Source organism: Mugil cephalus, chromosome 8 (assembly GCF_022458985.1).
Source record: "Mugil cephalus isolate CIBA_MC_2020 chromosome 8, CIBA_Mcephalus_1.1, whole genome shotgun sequence".
Classification (NCBI taxonomy): Eukaryota; Metazoa; Chordata; class Actinopteri; order Mugiliformes; family Mugilidae; genus Mugil; species Mugil cephalus.
Window position 1 is genome coordinate 4,357,071 of NC_061777.1, and position 17,693 is coordinate 4,374,763.

The window sequence follows — 17,693 nt, forward strand, 5'->3', positions numbered from 1 at the left end:
CTAGACACTCACATCTAATCAATCCAACCAGGTTTCACTGATTACGGTCAACAACTCAGTTACAACAGTAGTAGATGTGCTCCTAGAAGTCATGGAAAGATTCACTTATCATTGAATGGGGCCACACAAAGTAGATTATTAGTCTTTTGGGGGTGTGTTGGGGCCTTTGGGTCCTGTGGGTTGGGGAGAGGGGCCTATGTGGATCATCTCACAGATACTTGATCAGTCTGGGATCTGGTAAATTTGGAGGCAAGGTCAACACCTCAACCTGTGTAACATTGTTCCCGATGTTATTCTCCTCCTGAGCTGAATAACTTTAGTCCTCCTGTGTTACACTCAAGTGCAATATCACATGTCCTCTTATGCAATACTATTTTGACAGTTTAACTACAATGTCACTTTAATTTTTTTTTTTAACCACGCCTCACGCCTTTTTTATTTATTTATTTGTCTTATCTTATCTGCTGTTTTACAGTTTTTTCTTTTTTAAACATACTGGTCTTGATGTTATTTCCCACAATCCATCTCTCTTCTGTTACTGGCAGCAGGCCTGCCATTGCACATAATATGCTGTTTTATTTGTTTCTTTTTGCAATTTTTATTCTTTTGTTATCTTATTCTCTTGCTCTTCGCCCTCCTAATTGCGCTTCGGGGATAAACAAAGTTTTTTCTGATTCTGATTCTGAGTTCTTCATGTGTTTTTGTGCTGCTGCCATCAAGGAGTGTCATTGCTATGGGGTGGGGGGTGCCTGGTCTGGTCTAGGTGGGTGCTACGTGTCTAATTAAGACCCTCGTGAATTAATCCCAGGTCCAAAGGTTTCCCAACAGACTATTGAATTGTCACAAGATGTTATTTACTTCTACTGTCAGTGGTGTTAATGTTGTGGCCTCAAACATAAAAAAAAATGTACCCTAGAGCAACGACTACACAGTTATCTGATAAGTATCCTATTACCATGAGTTCAGTTTAAAATTATAAATCTAAAACATGTCTTGTGACCAGACCAAGGAGCTGGTGATTGACTTGAGGAGGAAGAGGACACCATTGGAGCCCAAGACCACAGTGATGCTGTGGACAAGAAGGCCTGAGTAAACTCTACTTCCTGAGGAAGCTCAGGTCTTTCAATGTGTGCAGTGAGTTACTAGAGTCTTTCTACCAGGTTGTTGTGCCCTGTACTTGGCTGTGGTTTCCTGGGGGAGCAGCACCAGCAGCTGGACATGTGATTGGTAGGGAGTTGGAGATGTTTATCTCAGTGAGGGACAGGAGGACACTGGATAATCTTATGGACAATCCATCCACTGGAGGAGCTCATTCTCCAGCAGATTGATTCAGCACAACTCACATAGTGAACGCTACAGATCATCTTTTATTCTTTACTCTATCCAGCTGTGCAACAGCTCGTCTATTTGTAACAACTAAGCTGCTACGACCAAGCAATTTCCCTTGTGGATTATTAAAGTCTGCCTAAGTCTAAGTAATTAAATGGTGCCTTCGTAGGAAGACTGAGCCAAAAATGTAGGCCAACATAAAGCGCCACCTGAGGGTATAGCATGTGACGGTCTGTTGACAGAGTGCAGTGCGCTTGGAGTGACTTCATGGTTCACTTGTGCTTTGTGTGTTTTCTAAATTACACCTGATGTCCAGTGTCCATAAGGCTCCGCCTCCACTTAAAGATAACACCGGAGAAACAAACAGCTGCTGCTGCTGATTATTATCAGTTGTTATCAGTAAATCTCACTATGTTCTTTGCGCAAAACTATTAAGAGACATAACTATCCTCGCATCGCTTACGTATTTATTTTTTTGCCTTTTTATGTCTGCTGCTGACAATCGTCGGCATGTCATTCAAGAGTTATCTCATCCAATCATGAGGTTCACGTGAAAACTCACATGACGCCAACCGAAAAGTTTCTATTAATCTGTTAGTTGTGAGCTGCTTAAGGTCAACGGTGCAAAATCCTGAATCTTAAATCCTAAATCTGGGCGAGCGGGATCATACAATAAACCTGTGCGCACACACACACACACACACACCGACGGCGCTGCTGGATGCCATCACCGTGGTAACCGATACCAAGCAGCAAGTGAGAGGAACTCGAGATGCAAGCGGGGAGTCGGGTCAGAGCAGAAGCAGGGGGGGACGGATTGAGAGTGTGCATGAGCACGTCGACGAAGTCCACCACCACCACAGGCTGTTTCCACAGCATCTGAAAGATTATCAGCGTCCACAAACATCTACTCACGTTAGAGTTTCAGTTTTAAGTTCATGTGCTTGATGTTCTCTTCGGCTTTCGTGTCAGTTTCTAACCGGACCACCTGGAAATGTGTCTCTTTTCTGACAGAAATCTGTTTTCCTGTGTGTCTGAGAACTTTCTCGGGTACAAATTCACAGCTGATGAATACATATATACACACGAGATGCACGGCAGGAAACAGATAACATCGGCTGACACATGAACAGAGAAACCACAGGCTGATCGCAGAAGAAATTCTTAACCGAACACGTAAACTTGTGCAGTATCTCCTCTGTACGGCCCCACTCAAACACAAATGTATGAATCACAGGTTTCCTCCTCATCTCCAGTCATTACACGTCGACACAGTCCATCACTATCTGGCTGCATCTGAACGACCATCAGCGTCCGGAAAACGTCAAGTCATGTTAGATTTCAGTTTTAAGTTTTAGTGGTGGATGAATTCTGTTGTCCGTTTCTAATTTGGAAACCCTTTTTCTGTGTCTCATCTCCAGTCATCACATTAGAAGACTAATAAATTGGTGGTTTTATTAATGTCTAGATTTTAAATATTTACTTTCAGTGACTTAGAGCTGCGTGACGTGAAAGCACACTCACACACGATAAGTCCTGCCAACGTAAACCATGCGTAACACGTGGGATAAATACAGGACCAGGTGATTGGAGGCTAATTTATGCATTCAGTGTTCCTACTTATTTCTTTGGCTACAAGATGCATGTAAAAAAAAACTAAAATTCCTCCACAGAGCAGACATGTGCGGTCGCATGATTCGGGTTTCTGACGCTATCCAACCACCATTACAACAGAAGAAGTGGTGACGCTACATGAAAAGGTGCTTTTGGTTTGTGGCAGACCTAAAATAACATCCCTGGGTCATACTAGGGCTCCACTTCCTTTTCAAATGAAGTTGATCAAACTCAAGTCAAAGCTAATCAAAGTTAAGGGTTTATCAACAGTCGTGTGCATTTCTTTCACCAGTTAACTTGAACCAAACTGATAAGAGCGAGTGACTGAGCAGAACTTCAGTGTTGCATGCTGGCAACATCATATCTTTTGTCACTGGCGTAGTGTGAATGCAGCATTAGCGCACGACGCCACTGGTACCAATGACTGTATTCAAAGATCAACAAGCCTCCGTGACGTCACCCATAGGACTCTCAAAGAGCAGTGCTGATGCTCAATGTGTGCACATCTCGCCATGTAAACGAAGCCCGACTCCACCTTCCTTCAGAAGTGAACAAAGAGGTGAAGCGTGAGGGAACCTGCCGACTGCTAGCACTGCCGGTTAGCGCCCGTCACTGGAAGCAGAAAGCATCCTCATTAATGCATAACTTTAAGTCCTGATACGAGAAGGACTGACTCACTTCTGGAGCCAGCGTTGGCTTCAGCGTTCTGTCTCAGTTGCCGCTTGGTTGATACAAGCGATTAATGCTTTAAAACCCGTTGGTGAACTTTGGATTACCGCAATTACATCACAGTTTGCGCCATCGGAAAAAACTGTAACGGTCTCTAAAAGCAGAGTTATTGTGCTTTACGGCCGACGTGGAAGCATTATGGTAATGTCACTTGCACTTCCCCCGGAAGGTTATTACGCTCTTATAACATGCAGTCAATCGCACAATTGTAAATATCTTCCAGATATCGAATGTATTGAATGTATTCTGGAAAAAGAAAAGATAAAAGCGCTTACTCACAGGACATTTTTTGACAGTTTTATAGTCAAAAAAGCGGTTAAAGCTCAACTACTTGGAACGAATTTGCTCAAATCACAGTAATCGCCCTTTCACTAGCGATTGTAAAGTGTTAATTACAAGTAGTAGTGTCACCTTTTATGATTTAATTGTGTTATTACTTTGCAGCAGCATGTTTTTCTTGCATTTATTCGACCAACCTTGGGATTTTAAACACAACAATTGAGCGCACTCGCGTAGCTCCTCACAATAAATCTCTTCTGCTAGTGTAGATTGTTTTTTTGACTCTCCGGGCAGCCGGATTTGTTTTGTGTGTGCGTTTAGGCATTGCAGCTTGTTGCCAAAGCCTCCCACCTTGCCAGCCAGGCCCTCTTCTCGGCCAAATGTCACACAGACTCCGTGCACCACTACGCCAACTCCAAAGTTAATTTACAGCCGCGATCAGAGATGAATTTAAAGCGGCGGCGAAAGATCTCTGGCGAGATGAGGCCGACAACAGGGACGGTTTAATGTTATTCCTGTGCCCCACCGTCAGATACTGATGCAACTACGGAGACGCAGAGGCCAAGACATAGACACAGCAAGTCTGCGTCCACATCTGTGACCTTGAGACGGGATGTCTCGAGAAAGGAAAAATATATCCCTGCGGGAGATGGTGTCAGTGTGCGTCCTCTGGAGAGTGTGTTCATATGCAAGTTTTTCCTGTGTGTGGAAGGCGAAAGAGAGAAGTGAAACCGGGGAGTGTTACTGATATAATCACTCATAAACCAGACTGATAATTCTGATAAAACCTCAACATCTCATTCTCAGGAGAGTTGGTTTTACTTGACACGCAACTTTAGATTTCCTTCTTTATTTTTTATGCTGCTTTTATTTTAGACTTATTTTGAACATGGGGGTTTTGAACATGAATCCGGTCATCTCTGATTCCCAAGAGTAAAATCTTTCTTTCCACTTCCACTAAAATGTCTAAGGTCCACGTCATCGTTTAAAAACAGCTCACTTACCAAGACTGAGCCCACCCCAACATCAAGTCTAAACCAAATATACGCTCCAAAAAGGGTCTAATCTGGCCAGCAGCATGAATTTGCTTGACTCTAACTGCAATTTTTCAATAAAAGTAACTGCTTTTCATAATTTGTCCACAGAACACAACACACAGACATAAAAACTGACATAAATTGCACTTATTTTTCAGGTTGTCCGCTAAATATTTTGCAAAAGGACAGTTCTTTAAATAGAAACACGGCCTTAATATACTTTATTTATTTGACTTTGTCGTTACTGGACGGGCCTGCTCGATACAAATATGGGAGTCTGACATCCCTGGTCTAAACAATCCTGGAGACACTGACTAAAGAAAGAAACGGTTCGCCAAGAAAGAGAAGCAGAGGCTGTAACAAGCGCCAAAACCTGCAAAAACAATTCCTTGCATTCAAGACTCAAACACCTGACACGAGGGCCTTCTTACCTGGCTCGGACAACCGTAAAAACGTATCTCGAAAACCACCTTCTTTCAAAACAACACGAGACAAGACTTCCACAAACCTTTCTTGAACTCCTCCAGCATGGAGTCCAGCTTGGTGTCATGGAAGACAAAGTGGACCGGGTGGTTATAGAACTTGGTGATGGTCTTCAAGGTGGTGCAGTCGTCGGGGTCCACGAAGGCCAGGTCTTTGACGAAGAGGACGTCCACGATGTTGGACCGCTCGTCCTCGTACACGGGTATCCTGGTGTATCCGCTCTCCATGATCTCGGACATGGTGTTGAAGTCCAACACGGCGTCGCTGTGGATCATGAAGCAGTTGTTGAGCGGCGTCATGACATCCTCCACCGTTTTGGTCCTGAGCTCCAGAGCGCCTTGGATCATGTTGAGCTCCTCCTTCACCAGGTCGTTGTACGGCTCGGTGACCTTCAACATCTCCACCAGCTTCTCTCGGTTGTACACGGTTCCGATCTCCTGGCCCAGGACGCAGTCCAGGATCTTGCTGATGGGCCAGGACAGAGGGAAAGTCAGCAGCATGAACAGCTTGGTGACCATGATGGTGTTCGCCCCGACCGCCAGGCCGTGCCTGGAGCACAGCGCCTGAGGCACTATCTCCCCAAAGATCACGATGCCCACGGTGGAGGCGACCACGGCGCCCACCCCGGAGTTGGTGAGGTCGTCCAGGAGGATGGTGAGGGTAGTGTTGACCAGGACGTTGCCGAGGAGCAGCGAGCACAACAGGTAGTTGCCCTTCCTGCGAATGGGCTCTATCTTCCGCGCGTACTTCTTCTCCTTCTCGGTGCCACAGCTCTGAACTATTCGCAGCTCCATCGGGTCCAGCGCCATGAGCCCCAGGTTGAGCCCGCTGAACATGCCGGACAGCACCAGGAGGAAGGAGATGAGGATCACCTGCAGCCAGATTGGCAGCAGGGACTTCTTCTCCTCCACCACCCGCAGCCTGCTTTCTTTTTCACCCAGAAGCTGCCACTTCTGCTCCTGGACGTCGAGGACGCACAAGCCGAACACCTTGACCACCTCGGTCTTGCGGAGCTGCCTGATGATGAGGGTGACCACTCCGGTGGTATTTTGGTTGCTTACCTCCATGGGCCCCTTCACTTCAATATCCTTCGTGTGTTCGGGACAAGTCCTGTTCGACGTGTCGGGTAACGAGCCCAAGGTTTCATCCTCTTTGTCGCTAGAGTCTAGCTCGGCGAACCTGACGATCTCCCAGCTGTTTGGGAGCAAGTGGAGCCCGTAGAACCTGAAGAGGATGTGGCTGTCCTCGGTCACCTGAATCACGCCTGCCTTGGTGGTCTCGGCCGGCCTGTCGCTGCTCTCCAGCCGCATGCCGAGTATCCGAGTGGCGGCTCTCGAGTCTGAAGGCGCCGCTTCGGTCTGCCTGTCCGCAAATACACAAAAAAACAGGAATAAAGTTAGAGTAAACCCCCGTCCACTCGAGTCTGTCGCCATGTTTGTTTCGCTCTCTGCCAACGGGGGGAACTGACGTCACCTACTCGTTGCCATAGGCACCACCCCCTCATTTGGATTCTGACATTCGGCCAATCAGCGGAAGAGACGTCACTCAGAAACTTGGAACGAGCCCCCCTCAGTTTAATTTTTAAGGTCGACTGAAAAACTTTACTTTTAAGGTCGACCATGTGAGTTTTTCACACAGTATTTTCTTATAAACGCACATGTAACGTATTTTAATTCACTGTAGTATTAAGATAAATATTGTGTATAAATGTTGAATGATGTTTGTTTACATTTATATTATAGTATTATCGTATACACCTTACAACTATGCCTTAAATATCTCACTATATAACTGCACAAGTTTATCGTATTTTTGAAATATACACTATGTGTAATATATACACATGTATATTTTAGAAATAATTTGCATATTTATTCAATTTTTTATATATTTTGTATATGTTTAATATATACTCTCTATGTTTTACATACACTTTGTAGAATGTATACATTCTATCTCATTTAGTTATTTTCTTACCCTTTTTTCTGAGTTTAATTCCTCCTGTCTCTGTGTGATGATGCTACTGGATTCCGGACATCTATCTATCTATCTATCTATCTATCTATCTATCTATCTATCTATCTATCTATCTATCTATCTATCTATCTATCTATCTAAAATTAAACTCAAATTGAACACGAATGATAAGCGATTAGCTCACAATTCATGGAGAACCGCGTCAAAGTGTTTATTTAGGAAAGAGCTCCACCTTTTGGCCAAATTGTGGACAGTGCAGGAAGGTGGCCTGCCTGAAGAATTGTGAATGAGTAAATGGTAGTAAAACAGAGATTAGTATTAACGAGGGTCTATCTATCTATCTATCTATCTATCTATCTATCTATCTATCTATCTATCTATCTATCTATCTATCTGTCTGAAAACTACAGCCTTCACCATGACTAAACAGCTTTCTCAGTAAATTGTTGAAATTGATGCTGAATATGCATGAAGATAGGATTTGAAGCAGGACTGCTTTAATTGAGAGCATTGATTTTCACCAGTGTACCTAGTACCTACCTTTAGTACTACTACCTACCTACTAGCAGAACTGGAAACATATATACAACAGAAATAATATCATAAATCATGAAAGTTTCAACTAACTCTTATTGTTGCTCTTAGAAAGAAAAAATCCTGAATTCTATACGGAATTATATATTATTGTACATTTTTACCTCACTTTTGTTTTCATTAGTTTGCACCTACTCAACTGGCAACAAAGAGTACAATCATTCATTTTCTGCAACCATTTGTCCTCTGGAGGATCACAGGGTTATTGGGCAAGAAGTGGGGGTACACATCACCACTCACACTCAATTTAGAGTCACCTATTAACCTAATGAGTCTGTCATTGGAAGGTAGGAGGAAGACACATGCAAACTCCACACCGAAAGGTCCCAGTCAGCAGATGGATTTGAATGCAGAACCTTCTCTTGCGTCAGTGCTAACCACCAGATCAGGAAACTAACACGTGCAGCCTGAATACACACCTGTCAAGTGGGTTGTTGTCGCCCTCTATGGGTCAGGTGAGCTGATGAGCTGCTGCTGCTGCTCTTTAATCTGGGGCCAAGTTGTTAACTCACCTGCTACTCACCATTCAATCAAACCAATCTTCAGTTTAACGCTGCTGTAGCTACCCATGAACCAGCCGTGCACTATTTATTGGTTAACCTGGGAAGTGTAGTTCCAAGTACGCTTTTCTTTCAGTCTTTGCTGCAGGTGAAGGCCGCGCTCCAGTACTCCTCATCCAACTTCTCTACTCTATTTCTTTATGTGCTTATAAAATTTTAAGAATGAAACTCCTGTTATTGTTTATAAACCCTTGAATCCTACACTTAGGACAATTTTCAGAGTTTTGTGTTGTCTCAACCTGACACTGACAGAATATTTAACAGTTTTTCATTAAAAATAAACAAATAAACATACTGTGGTTCTGGGACATTTCTAATTTATTTGTATTTTTTAAAAAAATCTATACACTCAACGTACATAATAGAGACTTATCCAACTCACTGAGTTACAGTCTTCAACGTGGAGTCAGCGACCTCTAGGGGATCCATGGAGTTACTGCAGGGAGGGTCGCAAAATCTTTAGTTGGTTAAACATTTTTATACATTTTTTAAGCAATAATAATAATAATAATAATAATTAATCAGTTTTATATGTCCCTTATCACAGACACTCAAAGACACAGTCACAGTCTGTTGCACATGTTTAAAATAAAAATAGAAATGAATATTTGGACCTGTGTATTGTTTGAATTACTTAATATTGAATCCAAAATGATAATAATAATAATAATGTATAGTTTAATATAGAGCACATATAGTAGGTAGTCTACTACTTTATCTCTCCGTCAGTTTGGGGTCCTTGGCCTGAAAAATTTTGTAGACACCTGGTTTATTAGATTTTTATGTTCGTTCTTATAGTTCTTACAGTTTCTATGCAGGACCTTTCTGCGCAAACGTGTACTTTTCTCTACGATGGATGAAATAAAAGATCTCAGTACGTCTGTCACACTTCAGTCTCTTAAACCTGGAACCACATCTTCAAAATTCATTTTCGTGTTTCCAGTTCGTCAACTAGGGGTCACAGTTGATCATATTTTCTAAAAAATGAAACCCGACGTCACGAAACGAGTTTTTTTCTTCTTTTTTTTTCTTTTTTTCTAACCTGCACACTGGCTGAAAGTGTGTGTCAAAGCGTTTTCCGTATTTCCGCGTGTTGGGTTGATTTTTAACTGAACGGTGCGTCTCTGGAGGGGAGTGGAGACGAGAAGGAGGGAGGACGCACGAAAACCAGAGGAGGGGAGAGCATGAGAGAGAGGGAGGGGAATAGTGTAAGAAAGAGGGAGTGGGGAGGCAGGAAGAAAACATTGGACCCCTTCTCAGTTTGGGAGATTTTCTTAGTTTTTTTTTAATTCCACCAAAACCGCAGGCGACTCGCAGCCGAAGCTGGCACCACACGAAGCCAGGACGCACGGTAAGAAGCTTGTTTGTTTGTTGTTGTTGTTGTTGTTTGCTGACCTTGTTGAGGTCAAGGGGGTCGACTCTGAGATGGAGGTGGAGGGGAAAGAAAGGGGAAGAGATAGAATAGAAAACGAGGGTTGATCAGGAAGCTGTGGACTGACTCGCTCTTCCCTGGTCTCTCCTCCGGGGAGAGTTAACTGAGAAGTAACGGAAACAATGAAAGGGAGAGTTGGCCGGACAGAGGTACCAGGGAAAACTAAGGCTCCGCTTTTCAGTTTGTTCTCTTTACACGCAAACTGCAGCTGAAAACAAGCGGCTGAACACCTTTTTATGCTGTTCCAAAAACAATTTCACAAGAAAGAGCTAATCATCTACATGAAATACTTAGAACAAGTTGTTCAGACGCTTTTGAGACTCATCACCGTGGAGTTGTTCAGCTTTCAGACCCTCATCTTTTATTTTAAAGGCGATTTTAAAGAGTTGCCTCGTTTGTTATGGTTATGCTTATGGTTTACAGGAACAACGCATTTTGCGATTGTCAGTAAACTGTGTGGTTTTTGTGGTGATGTCAGTCATGAGTAACTTCTACATCACTTCGGCATTTGTATCCTGTACAAACGGTGCAGACATGATTCAGTGAAGTGAGGAGCACTGATGAGACTCGGTTGTTAAGAACATCATTAATCAGTCACTCAATCCAAGAACATGAGCAGGGGCGTAGAAAAGAAGTCACATCCTGGGCTAATCTTTAACATCATCCTCCCGAGCCCCCGCGTCCTCATATGAGATCATTAAATTTTAGAATTTATTGCAGCTTATCCTGCTTCATTTTAACCAGGGGTCATCAATGCTTTTCAGGCCAAGGACCCCAAACTAATGGACAGATTAAGTAGGAACCCCCCTACTTATTATATGTGTTGCGTGTTAAACTCGCTGTTTTTAAATATACAATATATATTATTATCATTTTGCGTTTTGCAAGAATAAGTTGGATTCATTAATTGTGTATTTAAATACATTTAAATTTGTGGGGGAAATTAATATATATGCAGTACCTCCGCAGACCCCCTTGGAAGCTATGATAAAACTTATTTATTTATGCTTATGAACGTTTCTAATTTGAAATGACGCTCAAATTTAACAAATGTTATTAATAGCAACAAGCTGCTAATTAGCAAGTACTCGTTAGAGGAAGCTGGGACTTCATTGTTTGCAATTTTATCTTTGCTCAGCAAAGATAAAATCTTTATCATCTATATCATCATTATCATATCATCTTTATTATATAAATAATGAAGTAATCCCGGTGTCCACATATGAGGACATTTTTTTTTTTTCTTTCCCAACAACATCCCGTTCAAGACAGGATTAACTAAATTAAACAAAAAACAGTGAATCTAGAGGCAGAGCGTGCTGGTCATCGATAACAGAATAAAAAAGTATTTTTTTATTGTCCCCAGTCTAATCAAAGTTGTGGACGACGTTTTCTTTCATTTGAGGAAGTCTGTGTTTGCTTCATTTGATGTTGCGTCAGTTCTGTCGCCATTAAGATGACATTACTTCAGCTTGGTAGTTGCCCACGATGAGTCAGTAACCGTCTGGTCATCCTTGCATCACTACAGCTTGCTTTATTTAATTGAAATCCTGCATTGCTGCATTAATGCTAGTGTTTGTCTGTGTGTGCCCCTTAAAGCCAAAAGGAACGAACACCCTTTAAAGTATTCCCTTACTCTCTCTCCATTTGTGGCACTAGATGGACGTCAGAGGTCATCAGCGATGTGTCTGCTCCTTCAAAATGTCCAGTTAGACGTTGTGTTCTGTGGCCTCAGTCAGACCAGACCACCTCCAAATGTGGTTATCTGCCATGAATCATGAATTCACATCCGTGCTTAAACTAGCCACTTAAGGCTGTGACATAACTCCTGGTCATTTTGTTTCGTTTAGGAAGTTTTTCAGAGTTCTAGCAGTTAATTCTCGACAGAGTTTTTTTTTCTCGTGTGGTGCCCAGTTACTATTCTGTGATTTGTCAGGAATTGGACGTGGGCGTGATTAATGCGAACAAGCGGAAATGCTAGCGATCCCTCAGTGAGTTAACAGATGCTAATATTGAAATGTGACCACTAATTTCTCCACTACTTGGTATCATAACGGCACCAGTGCTGATGCACATGCTGGTAACCAGACTGAAAAGCAACGCAGATTTCAGTGTTTCATTTCGGTGCAATTGAATTTTTAATTAGCGCCCCCTCAGATTTATCACGTCATGTCACCTTCAAAGTGTCTAAAGGCTAAAAGTTTGTCTCTACTTCACCTCAAAAGATGCAGACTTGGCTTCCTGCAACATGGGAGGTAACAACTGGATTTAATTAAACATCTGCTGACACACAGCATTTTAATCCTATCCTAACGACACCCCTACCTCATCTCTCCTGGGTAGAGTTTCATAACTGATAACTGGTATTGCACTGATTCCACAAGAGGAAATTATCTCTCTGTATTCTGACCCACCCGGTTGTTAGTATGGGTGGGCGATACTGGGAATTTTGCTATATTTGAGTAAAATTTGTGCCAAAAAAGAAACAGGAACAATGTAACAAAAATGTAAACGTAACAATGTAAACAACACAACAACAATGGAATCAGTAACAAAGTCAGTTGTGTAAATAATTAAACAAAAGCAGCAGTGTAATAATAAATATAGAAATTGCTCAGAACGGGAAATGTTGGCTCATTCATTTTCCACCAAAGAGGTGGGTGTGGATCCTGTGTCATTGTCTCCTTTTCCAGAGTATCGCCGCATTTCAATGACGGTATCAGTGCCAGTTGTGCGATGCTGCTGTGATGTTAGGATCTGAGTGTCCGACTCCGTCCATATCCACCTTTAGCTACAGGTGAGGATGGAGAAGCTCTAGAAGCTGCACTCGTATGAACTCTGTGACGAGTAATTTACTGGACGTATAGAAGAGAAACTGTAACAAAAGTATCAATCCGATACTAGCCTTGGTAACGATACTACCTATATTTAGATTGATACGCCCAGATCTAGTGCTTACAGTTGGAGCGGTGGAGCAGTTTGGGCGGTTAGGTGCTTGCCCAAGCTTTCACAGCAATGGAAACGGTCCCAAGCTGCATCCTAACCAAAGATTGTAGAGGTTTTCTCAAGTTTTTCCGACAAACAGAATCAGTTTTATCATTAGACTGAGAACTGGAAAACCTGCACATGATGGAACCTCACCTGCTCCATCCCAATCAATAACTCGTTGTGCGTCCAAGTCCAGCTCGTGTGACAGCCTGAAGGTCGTCCATTGTTGGGCATTAACATGCAGAGCGCTTGTGTCTTTACAACGCAGATTAATAAGGTCAATTAAAATGTCAGTGTTTTATCAGGTAAGACGAGAGGAGCGGTGGCCTGAGAGGTCAGGTGAATAATTCAGAGGCTGATTGTTTTGGGCCTTTTGGTGGAGGCAGCGCTCCAGGGCTCAAAGCACAGACACTGCTTTGTGTCCTCATGTCATAACTGCACCTAACCCCCCCCATCCCAATCCCATTCTTGCTTTGTTAATGTCTGTCACCGGTGGATCATTTTCAGGTCAGCCTTTATGGAAGCAAAAAAAATAAAAAATAAATAATAATAAAAAAAATGATGTATTCAGTGTTGCGTTCCTCTTTCCGTTCACACAAATCAGTTCAGCTATTAAAGGCGTACTTCTCTCACAGTGGAAGGGTGAAGCTTATGAGTAATTTTCAGAGAGAGATGACTTTTACTCTTCTCTCATTTCCCAGTGAACTCACTTCAGTCATCACTTCAATCATTAGCCATCGAAAGTCTGCTCTTTGTTTATCTAACCTAGTTTGTATTTGACTTTGTGCTCAGTTGAATGATGTTATAAGTGACTAGTACCGGGGACAAGGAAATCTGATAAAGTGGAATTTAATTTAGCAAAAATAACAATCTTTTTTTTTCTTCCTCACAAACAGATATTATCGCATTTTATTGAGCAGCATAAAACGTTTGTTAGCTGAGGTCTGTGTGGTGCAGCGGAAACGGAAAATGGAGCAACAAACAATATATTTGTGGGTTTGCAACAATCGGTCGGTTTGTCTTTAACATCCACCATCGCAGGCAAACCTTAAATGTGGTCACAGCACTGCAGCCGTTGAGCTGCACTCATCACCACACTCATCCTCCTCCTCCTCTTTCTTCCCTTTATTCTTCCTCTTCTTCTAGTTCAAATTCTTGCAATTTATTCTCCATCCATTTATTCTCCATCAAGGCTGTAAATAGCTTTTTAATGCTATGAAACAAAAATATTAGATTGAAAAGAAAACCAACGCTATCAGCCCCAGTGGAAGCAGTTCACAACTTCTGAGCAGCACAGGTCAGTTATAATTTGACATCCCCTTAAGCTTAAGCATAAGCTTACTTATTGTTAATATTTATTGGCATCAACGTGATCGAGTGCAGCCTTGCTTCTGTAAATTCTTTGTGGCTGTACAAGTGAGTCTGGTAAAATGGCATCGGTGCAGTACTCAGCACAGCGCTCACATTCAAGCTTCAAAGAGTTTATTGCCCCGTGCACGGCGTAGGAACATGTTTTCCTGTAAAATGACAATGCCTAACGAAAAAAATAAAAATAAAATACTTGAAGTAGAAAGTAATACATGTTATACAATTCAATTTTATTTCTATAGCGAAAGAGGCTTCACAAAATGTTCATGGAGCTCCATAGGTTAGAAACACACACCTCCAGGCCAGAGACACTCACAATATAATCTAATACAAATTATATATTGACTAGTGAAAATATCCACATGTAGCTGAGAGTGTAAATGATGAACTGAAATGTAAAACTGAGTGGCAAAAACATGGTGAAATGTATCAGTAAATACAACTGGACTCAATAGTGATCCATACGAACTAGTATGGATCTGGAAAAGTAGATTAGCCTCAGTTAGTTAGTTTCAGTTCATTTCAGTTATGATAAATGTGGCTAAATAAAAGATGCTAACGCTAAGAGCTTTACTGAGAAGTAGCGTTAGCCATACGACACTGTAGGAGTGATCACAAATATTCAGTTCATTGTCTTTTATTGTTATTTGATGTTGGAACTGAAATAGTTACTGTCGGCCGTAACAGCATCATCCACAAACTTATCTGACAGCCCTCCAGGACGTAACTTAAGTAACGTCATCAAAAAATACAGCATAAATTAATATTACCTGACACTAAATGTGCTTCTCTGCCTGGATTCCAGTTGTTTCTTCATACTGCAGTGATCCATTTACTTCTCTTTTCTTTAGCAGTTGGAGACAAGATAAGATCTGTAAAAATATATCTCTGACTGCTTTTCCAAATCTGTTGGTTCAGTCAATCACACAACAGCTTTTCCCCAATTAATTTTACAGTTTAGACGCTATTAAAGCCCATGATTCAAACTAATGCTGCTAATCTCCATGTTCAACTGTCACTTTTTGCCACTCAGTGGCCGTAACCACGGAGACTTCGCTTGCCGTGACGTCACGCTCGTACCCTCTATTCCAGCTGCACTGACAGAACCACAATCTGAAGGAAGTTCCAGGGAGGTCACTTCACACACACACTTCTGCACGGCGGGGTAATAGTTTGTGCTGGTTCGTCTTTTAAACGCCTGCAACTAGCGACAGGAGAAACCCCACGGTCGACCTCAGCCTCCAAAAACAGGGTGTGCATCAAAATTGTGTTGAGGTCGTCACTGGGGGACACAAGGCGAAAGCTTAGCTTTCAGATCTTTGAATGAACAGTGTATGTCAGACTGGCTGGTGGATGAAGTGTTTGTCAGACACTCGCTGTCATTACTGCTACAATCATCGGCTCAGACACATTTACCCCCCAAATAAAAATAACTCGTCTAGCAGCACACACTCTCTGCCTCGAGACGGTTTCTACACTCCTCCACCAGACTGAGATCAGAGTTCGCTCGATTCGAAGCTGTGGTCGAACTGTGGCCAGGTGAGACCCTGAGTCTTCTGCAAGAGAGAAAGTTTTACTCATTCCTGTAGCTTGTGACCTAGATATGCATTTAACCAGAAAACAATGCTTTGCATGATTTTACTACAATAAAATGTTAACATCCTGTTGCATTTGTGGGCTGTCTGGATGTGAGCTTTGGAGGAGTAACTGTTGAGTAACTGGCTCCGAGCCTTATCTGAGCCTTCAGTGTTTATCATTCATTGAAGCTCTGCAGTATTCGATAAGGACTAATGAAGGTTTTCACACAGATTACAAACTTAAATGCATGACTAGCATGATTTACAAGCACTCCATTTAAATGGAAAGAGTGTGAAAGTGAGAACATTTAAGGGAATTCATGCCTCTTTCTGTTCTGTTCTTTTTTTTTCTGATTATTTTCTTTCTCTTTGTCATTGCATTACACCTCGGTGTGGCCACAACAAAAGGAAATTCTGCATACGGATATTCTATTGAGATTAAACTAGCACACACCATGTCCTTTTCCGCACACGTTACCACAAAAAAATCCAACTGATAAGGATGAAACTGCAGAAACGTTGCAGTAACTTTCCTCTGTGACCTCATTCCGCTACAGTCATGAGCTAAAACACATGCATTTTAAATATCACTGTAGTGCTACAAGCTAACTGTTGCTAATCTACTGCATGTTTAATGCCTCTAGATATACGTATGGTGGCAGTTTGACTACATATAATACTTTAACTCACACGGACATAAATTTGCATCAGATTAATCCACCTTTCCTCTGGCTTTTCAGTATCTGGTGCTCCCATACTGGTGTTTAGGACGATGACATAAGGAAAGACTTCATGTCTGTAGCAAAATTGAACAGGTTCTGAGAAGTGCACAAGTGTCTTGGTAAAAACTATGGTGTGTTCGTGCAGTTATCTAAATGTTGGCATTTATCTGAGTTCCTTTTTAATGTTTTTTCCCCCCAAAGTTGCTTTTGAGGACAGTTGGCAAGAAGTGGCTATCAGCACCGCTTCCTGCAATTGTTGATTTACAGTAACAGACTGAACCAGACCGAACGCTGAAAGCCCATTGTAAGCAAAATAAACAGGTACAGATGTGTTTTCTTTTTTTTTTTCACAAAGGGAAGTAACATTTTGATCGGACAGATAACGTATATTGTCAACGTCTTTTAGTTTTTAATCTGTAGAGTTCCCCTTTCTTGTGCACTATAGGGATGGAGGTGAAGTAGGGCTCTCTTCCTGTTCGGGGAGTGTTAACGGAAGGTATTATTAGTAAGAAGCCTGATAAGAGAAGCACTTGTTGAAGGTGATACAAGAGGAATGCTGCTGAAAAAAAAAACAAATAAAAACAAACCAGGAGTTTCTCACAAATTCGCCTTAAACATCCAGAGATTGATGTGTAATGCTCGCAAAACTGTCTCAGAATTTGGTTGCATAAAACAGCCACACTGAGATGTAATACAATGAGAAAGAGTCAGAAAATAATCAAGAAAAGACTCAAACCGCGTTAAACACTTAAAGACATGAATATAAATGAAAACCAGCATATAAATGCATAAAAATGTAAAAAACACTATTTTAAAAAAGAGCAAAAACAAGTACAAAGACACAAATAAAGCACAATCTTGACGTGATAAGTAAAGAGACATACAACAGCCACTAAGATATCAACAATACTGCCATTGTTAGATTGTTAAATCTCTTTCCCTCCATCTATGTGGGAGGATGCTAGATCTTTGACATGTGTCTGAGTCCAGGGATCCATTGTTTC

At 41.9% G+C, this 17,693-nt stretch overlaps 2 protein-coding genes across 2 annotated transcripts in view; one reads left to right on the top strand and one right to left on the bottom strand.

Moving 5' to 3' along the window:
* The window catches only part of LOC125012357 (metal transporter CNNM4), a 45,812-nt gene extending 38,897 nt beyond the window's left edge, over positions 1-6,915 (bottom strand). Inside the window, exon 1 of the mRNA XM_047592274.1 lies at positions 5,497-6,915. Coding sequence (XP_047448230.1) covers positions 5,497-6,904 — 1,408 coding nt within the window. The 5' untranslated portion in view covers positions 6,905-6,915. The remainder of the gene's footprint in view (positions 1-5,496) is intronic.
* Positions 6,916-9,727: 2,812 nt separating this feature from the next.
* Positions 9,728-17,693, top strand: part of LOC125012418 (phospholipid-transporting ATPase ID-like) — a 43,971-nt gene continuing 36,005 nt past the window's right edge. Inside the window, exon 1 of the mRNA XM_047592370.1 lies at positions 9,728-9,953. The gene's annotated coding sequence lies outside the window, so the exon portion shown is untranslated. The remainder of the gene's footprint in view (positions 9,954-17,693) is intronic.